Below are 16026 nucleotides of genomic sequence, written 5' to 3'. Positions count from 1 at the left end.
GGAGAAAAATAAAAAAATTACTTCATTGTCACTGAAGCTCAGAGTGTACCTTCTATCACCTTTCTTATATCAAATAATATGGTTCTTTTGAAATATAGTGTTAGCATTTCTCTTAAAGAAAAGGTATTTAGAGCACAAATAAGTGAACTGATGCAGAAAACAATAATGAAATCATACTTACATGGCTTCTTGGGACATTTGTGACATTTATTAAAGCCCCAGGAAGTACCCACAGTTCCACAGCAGTCTTCTTGCTTTGATAGGCCAGGGAGCGCTTTACCACACTGGAATAATTAAGTAAAGAATATTTAGGTTAGTGTTACTGTAAGATGCTCACCTCTAGAATACTGCTATATTACATAATCATCTCGGGTAAAACTCACCCATTTGCAGAGGCCCACTGAAGACTCATTGAAGCCCTCAGTGAAACTTAAATAGTGCACTGGCCTTGAGCTAGCCCTCTTTGTGGGGGTGAACAGGTTCAGTTTTAAAACATTTTGTATCAGTATTTTTTCCCCTTCAACTTTCAGAACAAAAACCAGTCACTGAAAGAGTGAGTATATTTCCAAGCTAGTAATTCTTCACTGGCAGTAACTCCTTAAATTTTGCTTTATAAAAATCTGTCCCTGCACTTTTTCAAAAGGTATATAAATCATCTCAAATACCTTTCCCATTATTCTTTTAAAGAAAGGGACAAGAAAGTATTACCATGATGTTTAAATGTCATTTCCTATTTCATTTTTAAAATACAAATACTCAGAATACCACAAGTTGTCAAGTTGTACCTAATGTTTATGACCGGTTACTGAAATTGTAAAATTATATTGAAAGATTCTAGTATTTGTAAACTGAAAGAGAATTTAACATAAGCAAGATGATTGGGCAAAAAAGGTAAGTGACGCCTATCTATTTTTATTTGTGACTCTTTAATCATGCAAACAATTGGCCCAGTTTTGCAGTCCTTACTGAGGCAAAAATCTCATTTATTTCAAATGGTGTTTTGTCTCGAATAAAGAAAACAGGATCCTATATTAGTACCCTATATTAGTAAATATGTTAACACTTTAACAATTGCCAAGCTTAAATGTACCTCCTTGATTGTTGGTATTTTTCATTTTGCAAGGCAAAGGCAAGTAAAATGGATTTTCTGTCTAGAGAATGGATACAGAAAGATGTGTACACCTGCTGTGTATCTGAAGAGTATCAATTAGGTATAAAACAATTCTGCAACATGGAACCTGTGCCACCCTGAGCCATCTCTGCAAGCTAAAATAGGTGAGTTCCACACCAATATAACAGCCCAAAAGTTAAGAATTGTGGAGCTACTTAGAAATGTCACTAGTAGAAAACTGGAGATTTTCTCTTCTCAGTGTTTTCAGTCTAGATGGGAGAATGGGACCCTAAAACACCATAACCTGCTAGAAGAATGCCTGGAGAAATACTACAGCCCTAGTCTCTTTAATGACTATTCTCCTAGTTTGTGCATCTATTGTACTTTGGAACTAGATTACATCTGTGGCTGAAGCATAGGCACGGGAAGTAGGGATGCAGGGGGTTCTGCAGCACCTCCAGGTTTTATGTGGAGCAGCTGGCCCTGTCCCCAGGGCTCCACTCCCCACCTTGGGTCCCAGAGGCTGACCCGTGCCCCACTCCCCAGCTACTGGCTCCACACATAAAGCCTGGTGGTGCTTCCCATGCCTACACCCTGCTCCCAACCCTCTGCCCGCACTCCGCTCCTCAACCCCTCACCTGGGGCTAGGGTCCTGGCCACTGGCCCCACTCCCCAGCCGCTGGACCTGTGCCCAGGGCCCATGGCCAGGGTCCCATTCCTGGCCCTGTGCTCTGCTTCTAGGGCCCCAGTTGCCTGTCCTGCTCCCTGGCCACTGGCCCTGTGCCCGGCCCCCTGCTCCCAGGGCTCCGCTCCCGGGGCCCCCCACTCGGCCCCATAGCCAGGGCTCTGCTCTTGGCCCCGCAAGTGGGGTCCAAGCTGCCGGTCCCTGCTCAGGGCTCCGCTCCTGCCCCCAAACTCACCCCCAGCTGTGGCCTCAGCCCTCTTTCCCCGATCCAGGTTCCCCCTCCAGGAGACACAGCCCTCCTCCCAGCCTCAGTTCGGGGAGGGGGGCACGGACAGGGGTAAGGTGGCTGGCTTTCAGCACCCCCACTACTAAAAATGTTCCAGCGCCTCTGCACTGGAGGAAAGAGACTTTAAAATTTGTCTGTTGAAAGACAGGAATAAAATAAACTCCCATTCACTTTAACGGGGCCAGGATTTCACCCTAGGTCTTTTCCCCACAAAGCCACATGCAATTGGGGATATCAGACTTAACCGTACATGTTAAAAGGGATTAAGCTTTTATTTAAATAGGGTCAGAGTTTTTGTGACATACCAAGGGGTCGGATAGTGTGGGCGTGGGGGGAAATGCCATCTCTCCACAATGCCTCTCTGAGACAATAAAATTATGTACTGAAACTTGCTACATCTTAGTCAGAATTGCCCCAACTCTTAGAGCTCACTCAACTAGACAGCTTTCATAATATTTCCTTCTAGTGCAGCCCTAAACATTTACAAGGACTTCTATTCACACCTGTATACAGCACTACTCCCTTGACCTGGCATCCCAGTCAGACACACTGTTTGGAAGGGCAGTGTTCCTGTTCAACTAGATCTATTCAGCCTGCCTTCCTGGAGACTGCACTACTCTCGCAAAACTCAAAAAAGAAAAAGAGTACTTGTGGCATCTTAGAGACTAACAAATTTATTTGAGCATAAGCTTTCGTGAGCTACAGCTCACTTAATCAGATGTATGCATCCAATGAAGTGAGCTGTAGCTCACAAAAGCTTATGCACAAATAAATTTGATAGTCTCTAAGGTGCCACAAGTACTCCTTTTCTTTTTGCGAATACAGACTAACACAGCTGCTACTCTGAAAACTCAAAAATTTACTTACTAGTAATTGGAGTTCTTTGTGAATATTTCTTATGCATATTTATACTTATATTCTTCTCCCGCACCTTCTGCTCTTCCCTTCTTCCTCAGTTCTACTACTTTTCTGGTCTCTGAGCTTTAGTGGGAGGAATCAAGGTGGTTGAGACTGCACCTCCCCTTATGACCTCAGACAGTGAGCATTTGGTGCCATGAGGGGCACATATATGGCACCTAATAGGCACAGTTTTTCTAGAAGGATCCAATCTCCTGCGGCATCAAAAAACATCGCAACAGTGTGCATCGTGCAGAGGCAATACTCCAGAAGCAGGTTTGGTTTTGTTTGTTTGTTGGTTGGTTGGTTGTTTTTTCCCCCCAAATATGAAATTTATCATTTAACCACATTAAACTGAAGAAAGAAAAAACACAAACAAATCAACAAAATATAAGGATTAAAAAATAAAAGGTAAAGCTCACTCTTAGTTTAGGTGTGGTGCTGTAGCATTTGTACTGTACTGAAGATCATGATCTCTGTGGTCATAATGGTTTCAAATTTCTATATAAAAACCATGAGCAAGAATAAGGATTCCAAATTCTGAGTCATTTGGCAACTGAGGTTTACAGTCCTAGCAATAAATACTGGCAACAATTTAAGATCTTGCTCCCATCACATCTATGATGAATTGAAGCTTGAAGAATCACTGGTAATTTGATTAGCATCCAGCCACTTTAGGAACTGACATCAAGGGAAAGCATCTGCCATGTGGGGCTCCTCAGCTTCATTTAAATGGTGCTCCAGATTTGCATGATTTAGGACACGGGTGGGGAACCTATGGCCCAAGGGCTGGATCTGGCCCATTGGTTAATTTCATCCAGCCTGCAGCGCCCCCCTTTGGGGGGAAGCCCCGAATCTCTGTGCCTCTCTTCCCCCCGAGTGGGTGAGTGGCCCGTGATTGATTTTTTTCTGTGGGTCAATGGCCCGTGACAGAAAGAAGGTTTCCCACCCTGCGTTTAGGACATATGCAGCAGGGGAAGATGGTAGCCATGCAGAGCTTCTAAAGTAGGCAGACGTGTACTCTGGCTTATGAGTTCTGATGTTCCTGTTTCCTCCAACATAGTGCTTCAGATCCTTCCAACACTCATGGCACCGCATGCCCTGTTTCCCAGCCAGCCACATGTTCCAGAAAGGCTCTCCTCTTTCACAGTCTGAGCCTCACAGGAGTGAAGCTCCATTTCAGTGGGGCGAAAACTTGGACTGGAGCCTCACCCTCCTTAGAAGTCTCCCCTGCCCCCCGACAGATAATTCTTTAACCCTCTCTATCTCACGTTCTGAGACACAAACTATAGGTGGGTGACTGCCCTGGGGAAATACCCAGAAATTCCCCATCTGTCACAGCTTTCAGTGCAGCTCTGCTACATAAATCTAGCCCTAATTTAAGTTGCAAGCCTTTAATGTGCACACTGTGCTTTGAATAGATTCCATTAATGGGGCATCAACTTTCATTATGCTTTAAGACCGACACTTTTTAAGATTTGTACATGTGTATCTTTAATTTTTTATATCACTTATACTTTGCATAATTAAAGAAAGTGCACAGTATTCCCTCCCACTGTTAGTTTAGATTCTGCTGGTGCACAAAGGCTGCAAGAGCCACATCACTTTGTTCCCCTGTGTGCATTTCAACCACAATACCAGTCTTTGCATGAGTTGGGTGCTGCTGCCAGTGACAAATTCCCCAAAAGAACTAGAGAGATGGCAAGACCACACCCTCCACACCCGCCTCTGCCTCCCCAGCACAGCTGAACCAGTACACCAAGGAATAAATGAAGCTCCTGTTAAAGGGTAGTAGAGATCCCAATCTGGCAAGAAGTCCCACAACAATCACAATTATTCTGTCTGAAATCATCAGGATGCCTCCTAGGACTCCTACTGCCATATGCCCCCTTTGCAATGCTCTTTTGTGGGCTGTTACTAATAAATCACAATATCACCATTAATAAAGTGATACTAACTGATTGATCCTGGCTGAAATCCATGGATGCTCTGCCGGAGGAAAAACTAATGATTTCAGGATTCAGCTTAAAGACTTATCTTTCACATACCACAATAGCAAATACTCCAGAGTGAACAGATACACTGTCAAGCATTCTGAAAACTTTTTAATGGGCATAGACATTGGGCTATTATACCTTTCTTTCCCCCAAATGGACATCAGACTAACAGACCCCAAATTTACTGAATCCTTTATTACTGATATAATGACCAAACAACATACTGGGTATCTGAATGACAGGTTGTTAAAAAGAATATCATCATCCAATATAACACTGGCTCAGTAACAGGCATTGTCTCATAAGAAGAGTAGAGAGAAACTTAAATACTTCCAGACTTTCTTAAAGGGCTTGTAAAGAATTTGTTTTGGCTTAAGCAGAACATTCTTTATAGGCAAGTAAAAATTATCCAGCTTTCTTTTATTTGAGTAATTAAAACAATGTTTGGTGTTTTTGGTATCTGATACATCTTTAATCCTCTGATATTTCAGGGTATTGATTTTGCAAAGAATCTATTGTGGATAAAGCATTATATCCTGTAAATGGATCCACACTGATTTTCTGACAGTCTATTTGTTTAAAAGCTTCTGAAGCCAAACCGTGAGCCTCAAGGAATTCCAGACAACTATTTTCTATTATGAGTTGGTATTTTTAAGACTACTTGCAAGAAAAAAAGTTTTTAAAAGTGCTCTGAAAAGAAGAAGTACTAATGTGTGAAACATCTGATTTTACTTTACGTTTTTGTTTTTTTTTTAAAGAATTTGTCAAATTACAATATGGCAGGTATTTGCTATAACTGTTGAGAAATGAAAAGCTATATTCTTTCACTTCCATAGGAAATGTCTGTAAAATCTGAAGGACAGTATGGTCATTTATGTTGCTTAATAAGCAAGCTACCTTAATGTTTGACAAAATGGCACATTACTAAGGCCATGTTTCCATATTAATCCCTGATACATCTACAACCGTATCATACATCATTTATATGAAGCTAATAACTATCAATATACAGTAAAAGCTATTTTATCTGGCACTTCACCGACCAGAAAGGTATATAAACCAGCATTTCTAATCTTCACTGAAAGTCTGGTTTAATAGTCCGGTTGGCGTGGGGCCGGCAGGTTGTTGGGGCATGGGAGGAGGTGTGGAGCGCCAGATCCATGGGCCATTTACCTCAGGCAGCTCCGTGCAAGTGGCAACCTATCTCAGCTGCTCGTAGGCGGAGGTGCAGCAGGCAGCTCTGCGCACTGCCTCTGCCTGCAGATGCCACCCTCGCAGCTCCCACTTGCTACAGTTCCCAGCCAATGGGAGTTGCAGAGCCAGTGCTCGGGGTGGGGTGGCAGCAGCACGCAGAGCTGCCGGCAATGCCTCCACCTAGGAGCAACTAGAATAGGTCGCCGCTTGCGGGGAGCCGCCCAAGGTGAGCATCTGCCCGGATCCAGCACCCCGCACCTCCTCCCGTGGCCCAAGCCCCCACACCCAAACTCCCTCCCAGAGCCCATGCCCGACAACCCCTTGCGAGCCCCAATGCCCAAACCCGCATCCCCTCCCACAGCCAAACTCCCTCCCTCTTAATTAACTGGCATTTTTCACTTACCGGCCCCCCTCTTTCCCCCAACATGCCTGATAAAACAGCTTTTACTGTACTTTGCTGCCCTGATCACAGACAGATCTGTTTTGTGCTTTATTTAATACTTGCAGTTGGGAAAACCATGTTAGTGACTCAAGTCCAGTTTCTACAAACACTTATGCATATGCTTTATTTTATGCCCAAGGTCAATGGGACTACTAATTTGAATAGAGTTTAGCATATGCATAAGTTTTTGCAGGGACATGGCCTGTGTCACAACCCATCCTCTGAACTTTGCCAATTTATAAACTTTTCTAACTGCCACAGTCTGTTTATTCTATACTTTTCTAAGTCCAATACTTAAAAGATGGGGCCACCTCAGTCCTAAATACATACATCTCATATGAATCACTTCTGAAAAAAAATGGTTTATTAAAATGCTTCCATAAAGTAATTTCTTTGGGATATTTATCAAGTACACATTTACTTTCTTCAGTTATAATAATAATTTAAATAATTCAGTACTCCCTTGAGAAAACATTGGTCATGTTGAAAAATGGACGATAACTTATAATTCCCAATGAAGTCTTCAGTAAGATTATTTTTTATTTATTTTCATTTATGTACACATCCTTTCCTCTATATGCCTCTTAATTTTAAAAATGCAATGATCAAGTAGATTAATACAGTAAGAACTCCAGCTCAAGCACCCTTGCTGATCTCAACTATAGCAGATCCATGGGTCCCACACACGATGGTGTACCGCCTCAGTACCGCCCCAATAGCAACTACCTGGGTGAAACCAGACAATCACTCATTCTTGAATGAACTCACACAGGAAAATGATAAAAGACAAAAACACTATCACCTGTGGGTGAACACTCTTCACAAAACAACCACTCTCTATATCTGACCCATCAGTCCTCATCCTCAAAGAAAAGCTGTACAACAAACCTGGAAGCTTAAATTCATAACTTTGCTAGACACTAAAACTCATGGACTGAATAGAGACACTGGACTTATGGTTTATTACAACAATTTATAACCCATTAACAACTCTCCCGCCATCCCCTTTCCACCCCTCCTTCCCTTTCCTCCCCTCCCTATGACTGAAAGGATGTCAACAGGCCACTTCACCTTGAATGGTCCCTTGAAATACATTTGAACTACTTATGTTAAACAATCTGTTCCATCTTGTATTTTGCTGTGACAGTCTGATGGCTTGTCTTCATGTACAATGCTGCAGCTGCATCACTGTAGTGCTATGGTGAAAACCCTACTATGCCAACCCTTCTCTCGTCAGCATAGTTAATCCTCATCCCCAAAAAAGCGGAAGCTATGTTGACAGAAGAAGTTCTACATTGGGGGTTAAATCAGTATAACTACATCACTCAGGAGTGAGGATTTTTCAAACCTCTGAGTGATGTAGTTATACCAGTATAGGTCTGTAGTGTAGACCTGACCTCCGTAAGTTTCCCAGAGCTGAAGAAAAGCTCTGGGTAAGCTCAAAAGCTTGTCTCTCTCACCTGCAGAAGTTGATCCAATAAAAGATATTACCTCACCCACCTTGTCTCACTAATATCCTGGGACTGACTCGTCTACAACAACACTGCATACAGCAGTATAGTATGCAAACAGGGACAGACTTTCAGATAGGCAGCTGAAGGCTTTAGAGGTCAAAACAAACACTATAAATTCCACACAGTACTTAACAGATAACCAGTGCAGATCCAAAAGCACTGTCATGTGCTTGAATTTATTGCAGAATACATTCAGTCAGCTAAGTTGTTTCAACTACATATTTTCCTTTAAACAGGAAAACTGTTTGTTTTGTTGTTGTTGTAGTTTGGAGTGTGTTGGGTGGACTTTGTTGGGTTTTTTAAGTCACCTAGCAGCTCACAAGAAACGGAATGGGTGTGATTTATGTAAAACCTACATTCAAAAAATCCTGTTAAAAAGGCTAGACTATAACTTATTAATCAGAGAAGATATGGGAATTCCCCTGGTTTAGTCAAATACGCAACAGCCAACTTCTCCTTTGTGCTTCTTAATATTAGAAATATCTCTTATAAAGATTTGAAGTGGCATATGAGAGATATCTTGACAAATCATAGGCATCTCTGTGAATATATATTCCATCTACATATGTTCCATAACAATTTAAATGCACATTAATCATAGGTAACATTAATAGGACTCACATTAGCAGTACAAACTTTGTGTGTGTCACTGACACAATAAAATTATTTTGGAAAATAACATGATATTTTGTGTCACAGTAAAGACATATTATTAGAATTAAAATGAAAAGCAGTGGAGGAGGTGAGAAGGAGTTAAAGAAATGAAACATAATGTTATTTGTTTGCTTGGTTTATATATAGAACTGAGTGGACCAATGCTCTAAGCTGACAGACTCTTGGCTTTCAGAAAGATTCAAGAACAGGTATTGATTTGACTAATACTCTTTATGACATGGAACTATCAGTGTCTGGACTACAGATGAATTACTGTTAGTTTCTGACATATGTGCAACAATGTTTCTGATGCTGATAAAGTATTTGGAAACAAGAAATGTTTCTTTCCAAGATAGCACTAAGGACCTCTAATGGAATGAATACTATGAAATCTTCCAGAAAAAATACTGACTTGGGGTTCCATTCTGAAAAAATTAAAGGCAGTGGGATGAGTGAACTGACTTTGAAACAATAAGAGCTAGCCAGAGACTAAACTCTTTCTCTATACTCAAGTTTTAAAATATTATAATAATAATCCTATTTCTTACAGGTGTCCATCAGCCCACATTTGTCTCCTCTTCCCAATGATCGGGACACAAAAATACACAATAAAACAATATATACCTAAAAATTTATCACTCTGAATCCTGGGGACTGTCATCATTTTTTATTCTCTCCTGCACCTGCTCATCTCTTTTCTCTGACCCCTATGAGGGCCTCTGCCTTTGCTTATAGTCCTTTTGTAGGTGCTAGGTGATTAGGCACCAGGCGGGTTAGGCAGTCTGGGCTGGGGTTGGGCCAACTGCATGTTCTAATATTGCATGCTCTGGGCTTAAATGTGTAAAATGCATTCTGCGTATCTCTGGGTACTCTGGGTAAGGCCAGAGTAATTGGGATTTGACTACAGCAGCTAGCCCAGGCCTAGTGAAGACTGCTACTTGTAATTGAGATCCATGAAAGAAATACCAAAAAAGGTAAGGTGGGCAGGAACGTGTTGGGGAGGGGGGAGAACCATGGGAGGGGTGGAAAAAAAAACAGAGTGACAAGAATCACTGGCCTATGCCCGGGAGATCAGCTGATTATGTTCAACAAGGAAAGAGGGAAGATCAGGATCAGTTTAGACACAATCAGAAGGAAAGAAGGAGAGAGATGTTAAAAGGTTTGGACAAATTCAGGTAACTTTGAATAAATTCTATCCAAAATGAGACTCTTATGTTGCACAGTTAGACTCTTATGTTGTCTTGTTTGTGTAGCCTAACTACACACACAAGAAAAGTCCCCCAGTACAGCTCTGAGATTCAAGACAGTTTTCTTAAAATAGTAATTTTATAAATCAGATCAATAGAACACTTTTTACCCATGCTAAAAGCAGAGAATAGAAATGGGGAGATAAGCAAGATCCTACACTAACTTGGTTGATTTGCCTAGAAGGGACCACACACACATTTCTTCAGTCTCTTTTGCAGACGTAAAATCACCCCTGATCTCAGAATAATTAATAAAGGTTTTTTAGAGTACTAAAGCCAACTATGCAAAGCCACTCTGTAAGAAAATACACAAACACTGATAATTGTTAAGCAAAGCAAGAATACAGAAATTATCCAGAGCAGACTCAAGTATTTTAACTGAGGACTTATTAAATGCTAGTATTAATAAAGAAAACTCGGTTTGGAAACCTCCATGGACATATAGAGAGGCCCTATCACATTTACCAAAGCAAATATTGAATAAATAAAAAATAAATGGCTTCTTTTAGATTACGGACCTGTTTGAACCTAACAAATTTATGGTAGGTCCTAGTGCCTGCTTTTGGCTCCTTTGAAAGTTGGGCTCTACAATTCCAGCTATAAATTAAATTCTTTGAAACAGAAAGGCTCTCTCAGGCTGCATTAGGCTTTTTCCCCAAGGTTGGCATTAAAAGGATTAATAAAGTTTGGGAGAAATAGGAACATATCTCAGTATAAATTGGGAGGCACTGCCCATGTGCAGGGGTAGTGCAGAGAGGTACTGCTCCTGACCACAGGGAGTACTGAGAAGAATATGGCAGATTTCAGAGTAGCAGCCGTGTTAGGCTGTATTCTCCCCCTCCCCCCAGCTCTCCTGCTGGTGATAGCTCACCTTTCCTGATCACTCTTGTTACAGTCTGTATGGTAATACCCATTGTTTCATGTTCTCTGTGTATATAAAATCTCCCCACTATATTTTACACTGTATGCATCCGATGAAGTGAGCTGTAGCTCATGAAAGCTTATGCTCTAATAAATTTGTTAGTCTCTAAGGTGCCACAAGTACTCCTTTTCCTTTTGAGAAGAATATGTCTCAGACAAGCAGAATGCCTTGTGGAGCTCCCAGTCATGCAGGGTGAGGGTGGGAGCAGCTACACCAATCTAAGAGTTAACCTCCATTGGCTGGTAGATAAGACACCATAGCATTGGTGTACCATCTCTTCCCATCACTGTACACCACAAAAAGAAGAGGAAGGAACAAATTCCTGTGCTCTGTTGCCTATAATTCTATCTGGCCCTTATGCAGGCCTCAAGTGGACTCTTTATGCCTTCCACTCCAACTACTACAGACAGAACATGGTCCTAATTTGTAAACATAAAATATGCAATGATGGCAAACAAAAAACACATACCCCAGTACAAACATAGCATTTCTACAAGTATAGCATGCCCTTAAACTGTCTGAGAAGTGTTGCCTATGCTCCAGGCCTGCACCTTCCTATCATATTTCTGGCATTTGGAAATAAACCATGTTAACAGAGGAGTAAATCTGATAATCAGACAATAATGTAGGGCATGTTTGTCCTCCTTATACTGTATATCATGACAGTGTCAATAAATATAAAATGAATTTGGTCCCATATGCCCTTCTCTAAGCTAAACTGAGAGTGGTCTTTAAAATGAGTAGTGCTAAATAGGCCCAAACTAATGACACTCATTTTTCTTCAAATCTTTTTTCTACCTCAGCTTCTGCAGTGTCTGTACTTCACTTTCTTTGCCCAGAAGTAAGTAAAAACCTGTGTTTTGTCCTGTACCCTCCCCCCCCACACACCTTCTTTTGTTGGAGAAGCATTCACTGCAAAGGCTTCTGCCAAGGCATAATCCAGTTTAGTTGCCCACAGTAGGTAAGCAGAAAGGTCTGCTAAAAACAAAGTCAGACATGGATCTGTCTGAGATCTGGAGTGGCAGATGGAGCATGGATATACTGCAAATGGATGACTTGTTCCACCAAAATAAGCAAATTTCTTTCTTGCATTGACGCTTTCTTATCAACACACTTTGTGAAATGTTTCCAATCATACAAATGCATGGCCCTGTGATGTAAAATACATAGCTCTCAAACTTTAAATCTTAGTGCACCTTACAAACTAAACATCAAGTAAGGTTAAGCACAAACACCAACTGATGGCTGAACTACAGGACTAGCTGGAGGAAGAGGGAGACGAAAGACCTCCCCGTGCTATGCTCCATTGCCTCCATGAGGGCCCACAAATATGTTCGGCGCTGGGCCCACAAAAGGTTAATCCGGCCCTGCCTGAAAGCCATATTTCAAGGACGCTGATATGCAGCAGGAGAAGGCGCTCACTCAGAAAAGAGCAGGAGGTGTGAACTATTAGCACTATTTTGCAAAACAAAGCTCTACAGTCAGTGTGAGGTGAAATCTCTTTTGGAAAAAAAGAATGTTGAGGCGTTCTTTGCTGATCAATGAAACATTTTTCAGTGTTGTATAATACTGCTTTAAAGCTTCCCATCTCAAAAAATATTAGCAAATATTTCTTACCTGTGTTCCAGTAGTCTCCTGAAAGCAGCGCCCAAGCTGAGTTTTAGCAGAAACAGGAAACACATGAGGAATGGGTTGCTGATGTGGGTAAGTAGAATATCCTTTCTGGGTCTTGTGATATGGAACACCTTGATAAGAGACCTGGGGATGTCCTGGCTGGGGTACTTTCACTTTCTGTCCTGCTGATGTGCTGTCAATTCTTGAAACTTGATGGAACTGTACTGAGGCCTCAGGGGGATGTTTCACATGGATATTCACTACGTTAGGAGGGAACTTCACTAAAATAATTGGAAGAATAAACAAAGAAAAAAGCAGTGAGAACAGATGTTAAACCAAAATAACCAACAGCTTCAACAGTTCTTTAGTATTAATGTTTAAATTAAAATTTATATATGACATCCAAAAAATAAAAAAAAATATACATAAAGCCGAAATATAGAAAAAAGTTAAAATGTAGAGTGTGCGGTTTAGAATGGAAGAGAATTCAAACTCTGTGTACAGAAAAGTAAGACTCTATAGAAAACAATGTTAAAAACTACAGTGTAAGGTAGGTGTCCAGCTGGCTGGTGTGACATTAATATTTGTGGTCAGACTGTGTAAAAAAAATTTCCATTCTAAGTCCCAGAATTCAAACTCTACTATGTTATTTTTGGATATACAGTAAATGTTGTTCTATTTTTCAAATCCATTCTCTCTCTTTGGAACATAGAGAAAGCTTCAGAGTTCATCATTTCATCTTGGTATACCAGCCAAGTCCTGAATTTGCCCATGAAACCATTGATGACCTCCCAAATATCTAAAAAAACCACTCCCTTCATTGAACTCTGAATTAAGGATATGTCAAATAAGGAGGGACTGCTTTTCAAATACTTGGTTTTTGAATGGAGTTGTAGTTTTAAGTCTGTGCACATAGGTTCAGAATTTCCACTCACTTATTCCAATGTGAACCAGGAGTAACTCTGTTAAAATCAATGGAATTACATGGATACTAAACCAGTCTCACAATCCCATTATTGATTTGGGTTCTTAACCTATTTTAAATATTATTTTTATAAAATCTTGGTGTACCTTTAAATCCAATCTTAAATCCACTTTAAGAATTCACAGTTAGAGTAACTCTCTAAGAATAGACTTATCTCCTTACATTTTACAAGTTAAAAATCAAAGAAGGTGAATACTCTTACAATTACTTAAGAGCATCAAAGGGGCTTAGCCTTATGAGGGGAGGGATTCTCTCTCTTGCAAAATTCTAAAGTTTTCCATGGGGAAGAGAAGGAGAAGAAGAAATAACCATCTCTGTATGCCACCCATGCTAAACCCTGCAAGCACTGGTGGTGATAGGCTAAATGTTGTGGTGAATGACCTATTGAAGACTGGATACAATATAGTGTGAAGTAAAACAGTTCTCATGTATTATACACAGGAAAGCTGGAAAGTATAAACAATATTCTCAAATGAAATATAGTTAGGTTGTAGGTAGGTATTAAGTATTTTCTCACCTCTAAGTTTTGTGTTTCCAAGAAAACAATTTCAGGACTGTTTATGAGCCTTACGTCCATTTGGGTTATTAAATAAAAGCATTTGATACATGCAATTCAACACAAAATTTGGAAAAAAACACTTAATTTTTAAGTTGCCATAGTACAATTAGAATTCAATATTTAGTCTTTGTATCTGGGATGATATTTTCAGCATCTGTTAAATGCAATTTCCTCTAATGCACTCCTAAGACCAACCAGACAAGTGGGTATAATTCCCCTATCAAACCATCATAAGGAGTCAAGAGCACACAAAAGTCTTGTAACACTGCTGTCTCTACAAATGGTGTTAGCTGATCCTACTTAGCTTTTCCTGTCTCCAGCAGATGCAGCAGCTCTTCTTGATGGTTAAATGTGTCTTTGCTAAAACTCTTTAATTCCCACAAGGCTTAGTTAGTTTAGTCTAGGTTTTTGGTTTTTTTTAAATGAAATTATGTTTGCTTTTCCACCTCTTTTTCTCTAGAGTACCCTATGACAGGCATTTTCAGTGTAACCAGTCTATCTTACTTAAAAGAAGCAGCCTTGTAGTTTGAGTTATTGCATTGCTTTCTTTTAAGTCTGAGAAGCCACAGCTTTAGGGTAGGCAGAGTTCCCAGGAATTAGCTGATGGGAACCAGGGTGGATAAAAATCAATGATTAAAAAAAAATCAGATTTTTTAAAATTTAAATTGGATTTTTTTGATAAAATGCTTTTTGAGGATAAAACCTAACTAAAGATAGTTTTAATTAAGATACATTATAGCTCAAAGATATCTCATCATGGAATAGGGATTATAAATTCTAATTCTATAGTATGAGACAATATATTCATGTAATGTTTAAGAAAAGTTTTATAAATGAGTTCCAATAGTTCATGGATTAGGAACCCAATCTTATGGGGATCCAGAGGCTTCTGGATAGATTATTTAGGTTAATCTTTCTATCTACCCAATGGGACTCAGTGCTCAGTCTAGAAGATACCATCAGAGATGCTTAGTTTTGCAGTTCTCAAACTGTGGATTTGTGTTTCCAGAGACAACATGCTTGTTAACAGCAAAAATGTTTTTAAATAAATAATATAGAGAGGTGAAAAAAAACAGACCTCAACCCTATTGTCCCTCTGTAAATTTGTGCATACAGAGTTAATCCTTTACCTCTCTCTAAAAGTGGAAAGTTTCAAAAAGTTCAATGAATAGAAGATTGTTGGGAGCGGGATAGATCTGGACAAGGAGAAGAAGTCTGGAGATAAAGGTGAGAAGGGAGGGACAGGCAGTAGAAACAAAAGTGAAACTGAGCAGCATATTCCAGAAGTCTTTCTGAGTGTAGCCTTCATTGATTTGAGATCTACCATACCATTCTCTCACTAGAAGGGAAAACCTATAATGGCAGCAGGCCATAAAAGAGACCCAGTTTGGGAATATTTTAATGAAGTTCGTCTACCTGTGGGTAAGACAAGCATGTGTGCAAAATGCAAACAGTGCAGCAAAGAAATGTAAGGCCTGGTTGCCCGAATGTAACATCATCATGAGAAGTGTTCTTTCTCAGGAGAAAGCTGCGTTGATGATGATGAAAGGAACATGTCTGAACAAGCAAGATCTTCAGGTTGGTAACAACAAGAATGCACTTTTATGTAGAAATCCATTATTAAATCAAGTCTTCCTGACTAGTAATTTAAATCAAATCCACCCTGATGGGAACCCAGCAAGTGTGCCTCCACGGCTTTACTGGTTTTTAATTCCCCACTTGGTATCAGATAGTCATAACTTCTTAATGCCATAAGAGGTCTGTTGTAGTCAAGGCACACAGGGAAAGGAGAAAATGTTGCCAGAAGAAAAAGGTAAGCCCTCTCTCAGGAAAATCTTTTGACTAGGAATTGATACAATTATTTTAATGTCAGGTTTCAGAGTAGCAGCCGTGTTAGTCTGTATCCGCAAAAGGAACAG

General features: G+C 40.3%; 1 protein-coding gene across 8 annotated transcripts in view; it reads right to left on the bottom strand.

The window, feature by feature from the left end:
• LTBP1 (latent transforming growth factor beta binding protein 1) overlaps window positions 1-16026 on the bottom strand; it is a 391697-nt gene that overhangs the window by 185856 nt on the left and 189815 nt on the right. For all 8 annotated transcript variants that reach the window (XM_038397049.2, XM_038397051.2, XM_043511538.1 and 5 more), the window contains 2 exons: window positions 12567-12844; window positions 182-284 (listed from right to left, as the gene is read on the bottom strand). In XM_038397049.2, coding sequence (XP_038252977.1) covers window positions 182-284; window positions 12567-12844 — 381 coding nt within the window. The remainder of the gene's footprint in view (window positions 1-181; window positions 285-12566; window positions 12845-16026) is intronic.

Source organism: Dermochelys coriacea, chromosome 3 (assembly GCF_009764565.3).
Source record: "Dermochelys coriacea isolate rDerCor1 chromosome 3, rDerCor1.pri.v4, whole genome shotgun sequence".
NCBI classification, from domain to species: Eukaryota; Metazoa; Chordata; order Testudines; family Dermochelyidae; genus Dermochelys; species Dermochelys coriacea.
Note: the sequence above shows the minus strand (reverse complement) of the source record. Positions and strands in the feature narration are given on the sequence as shown.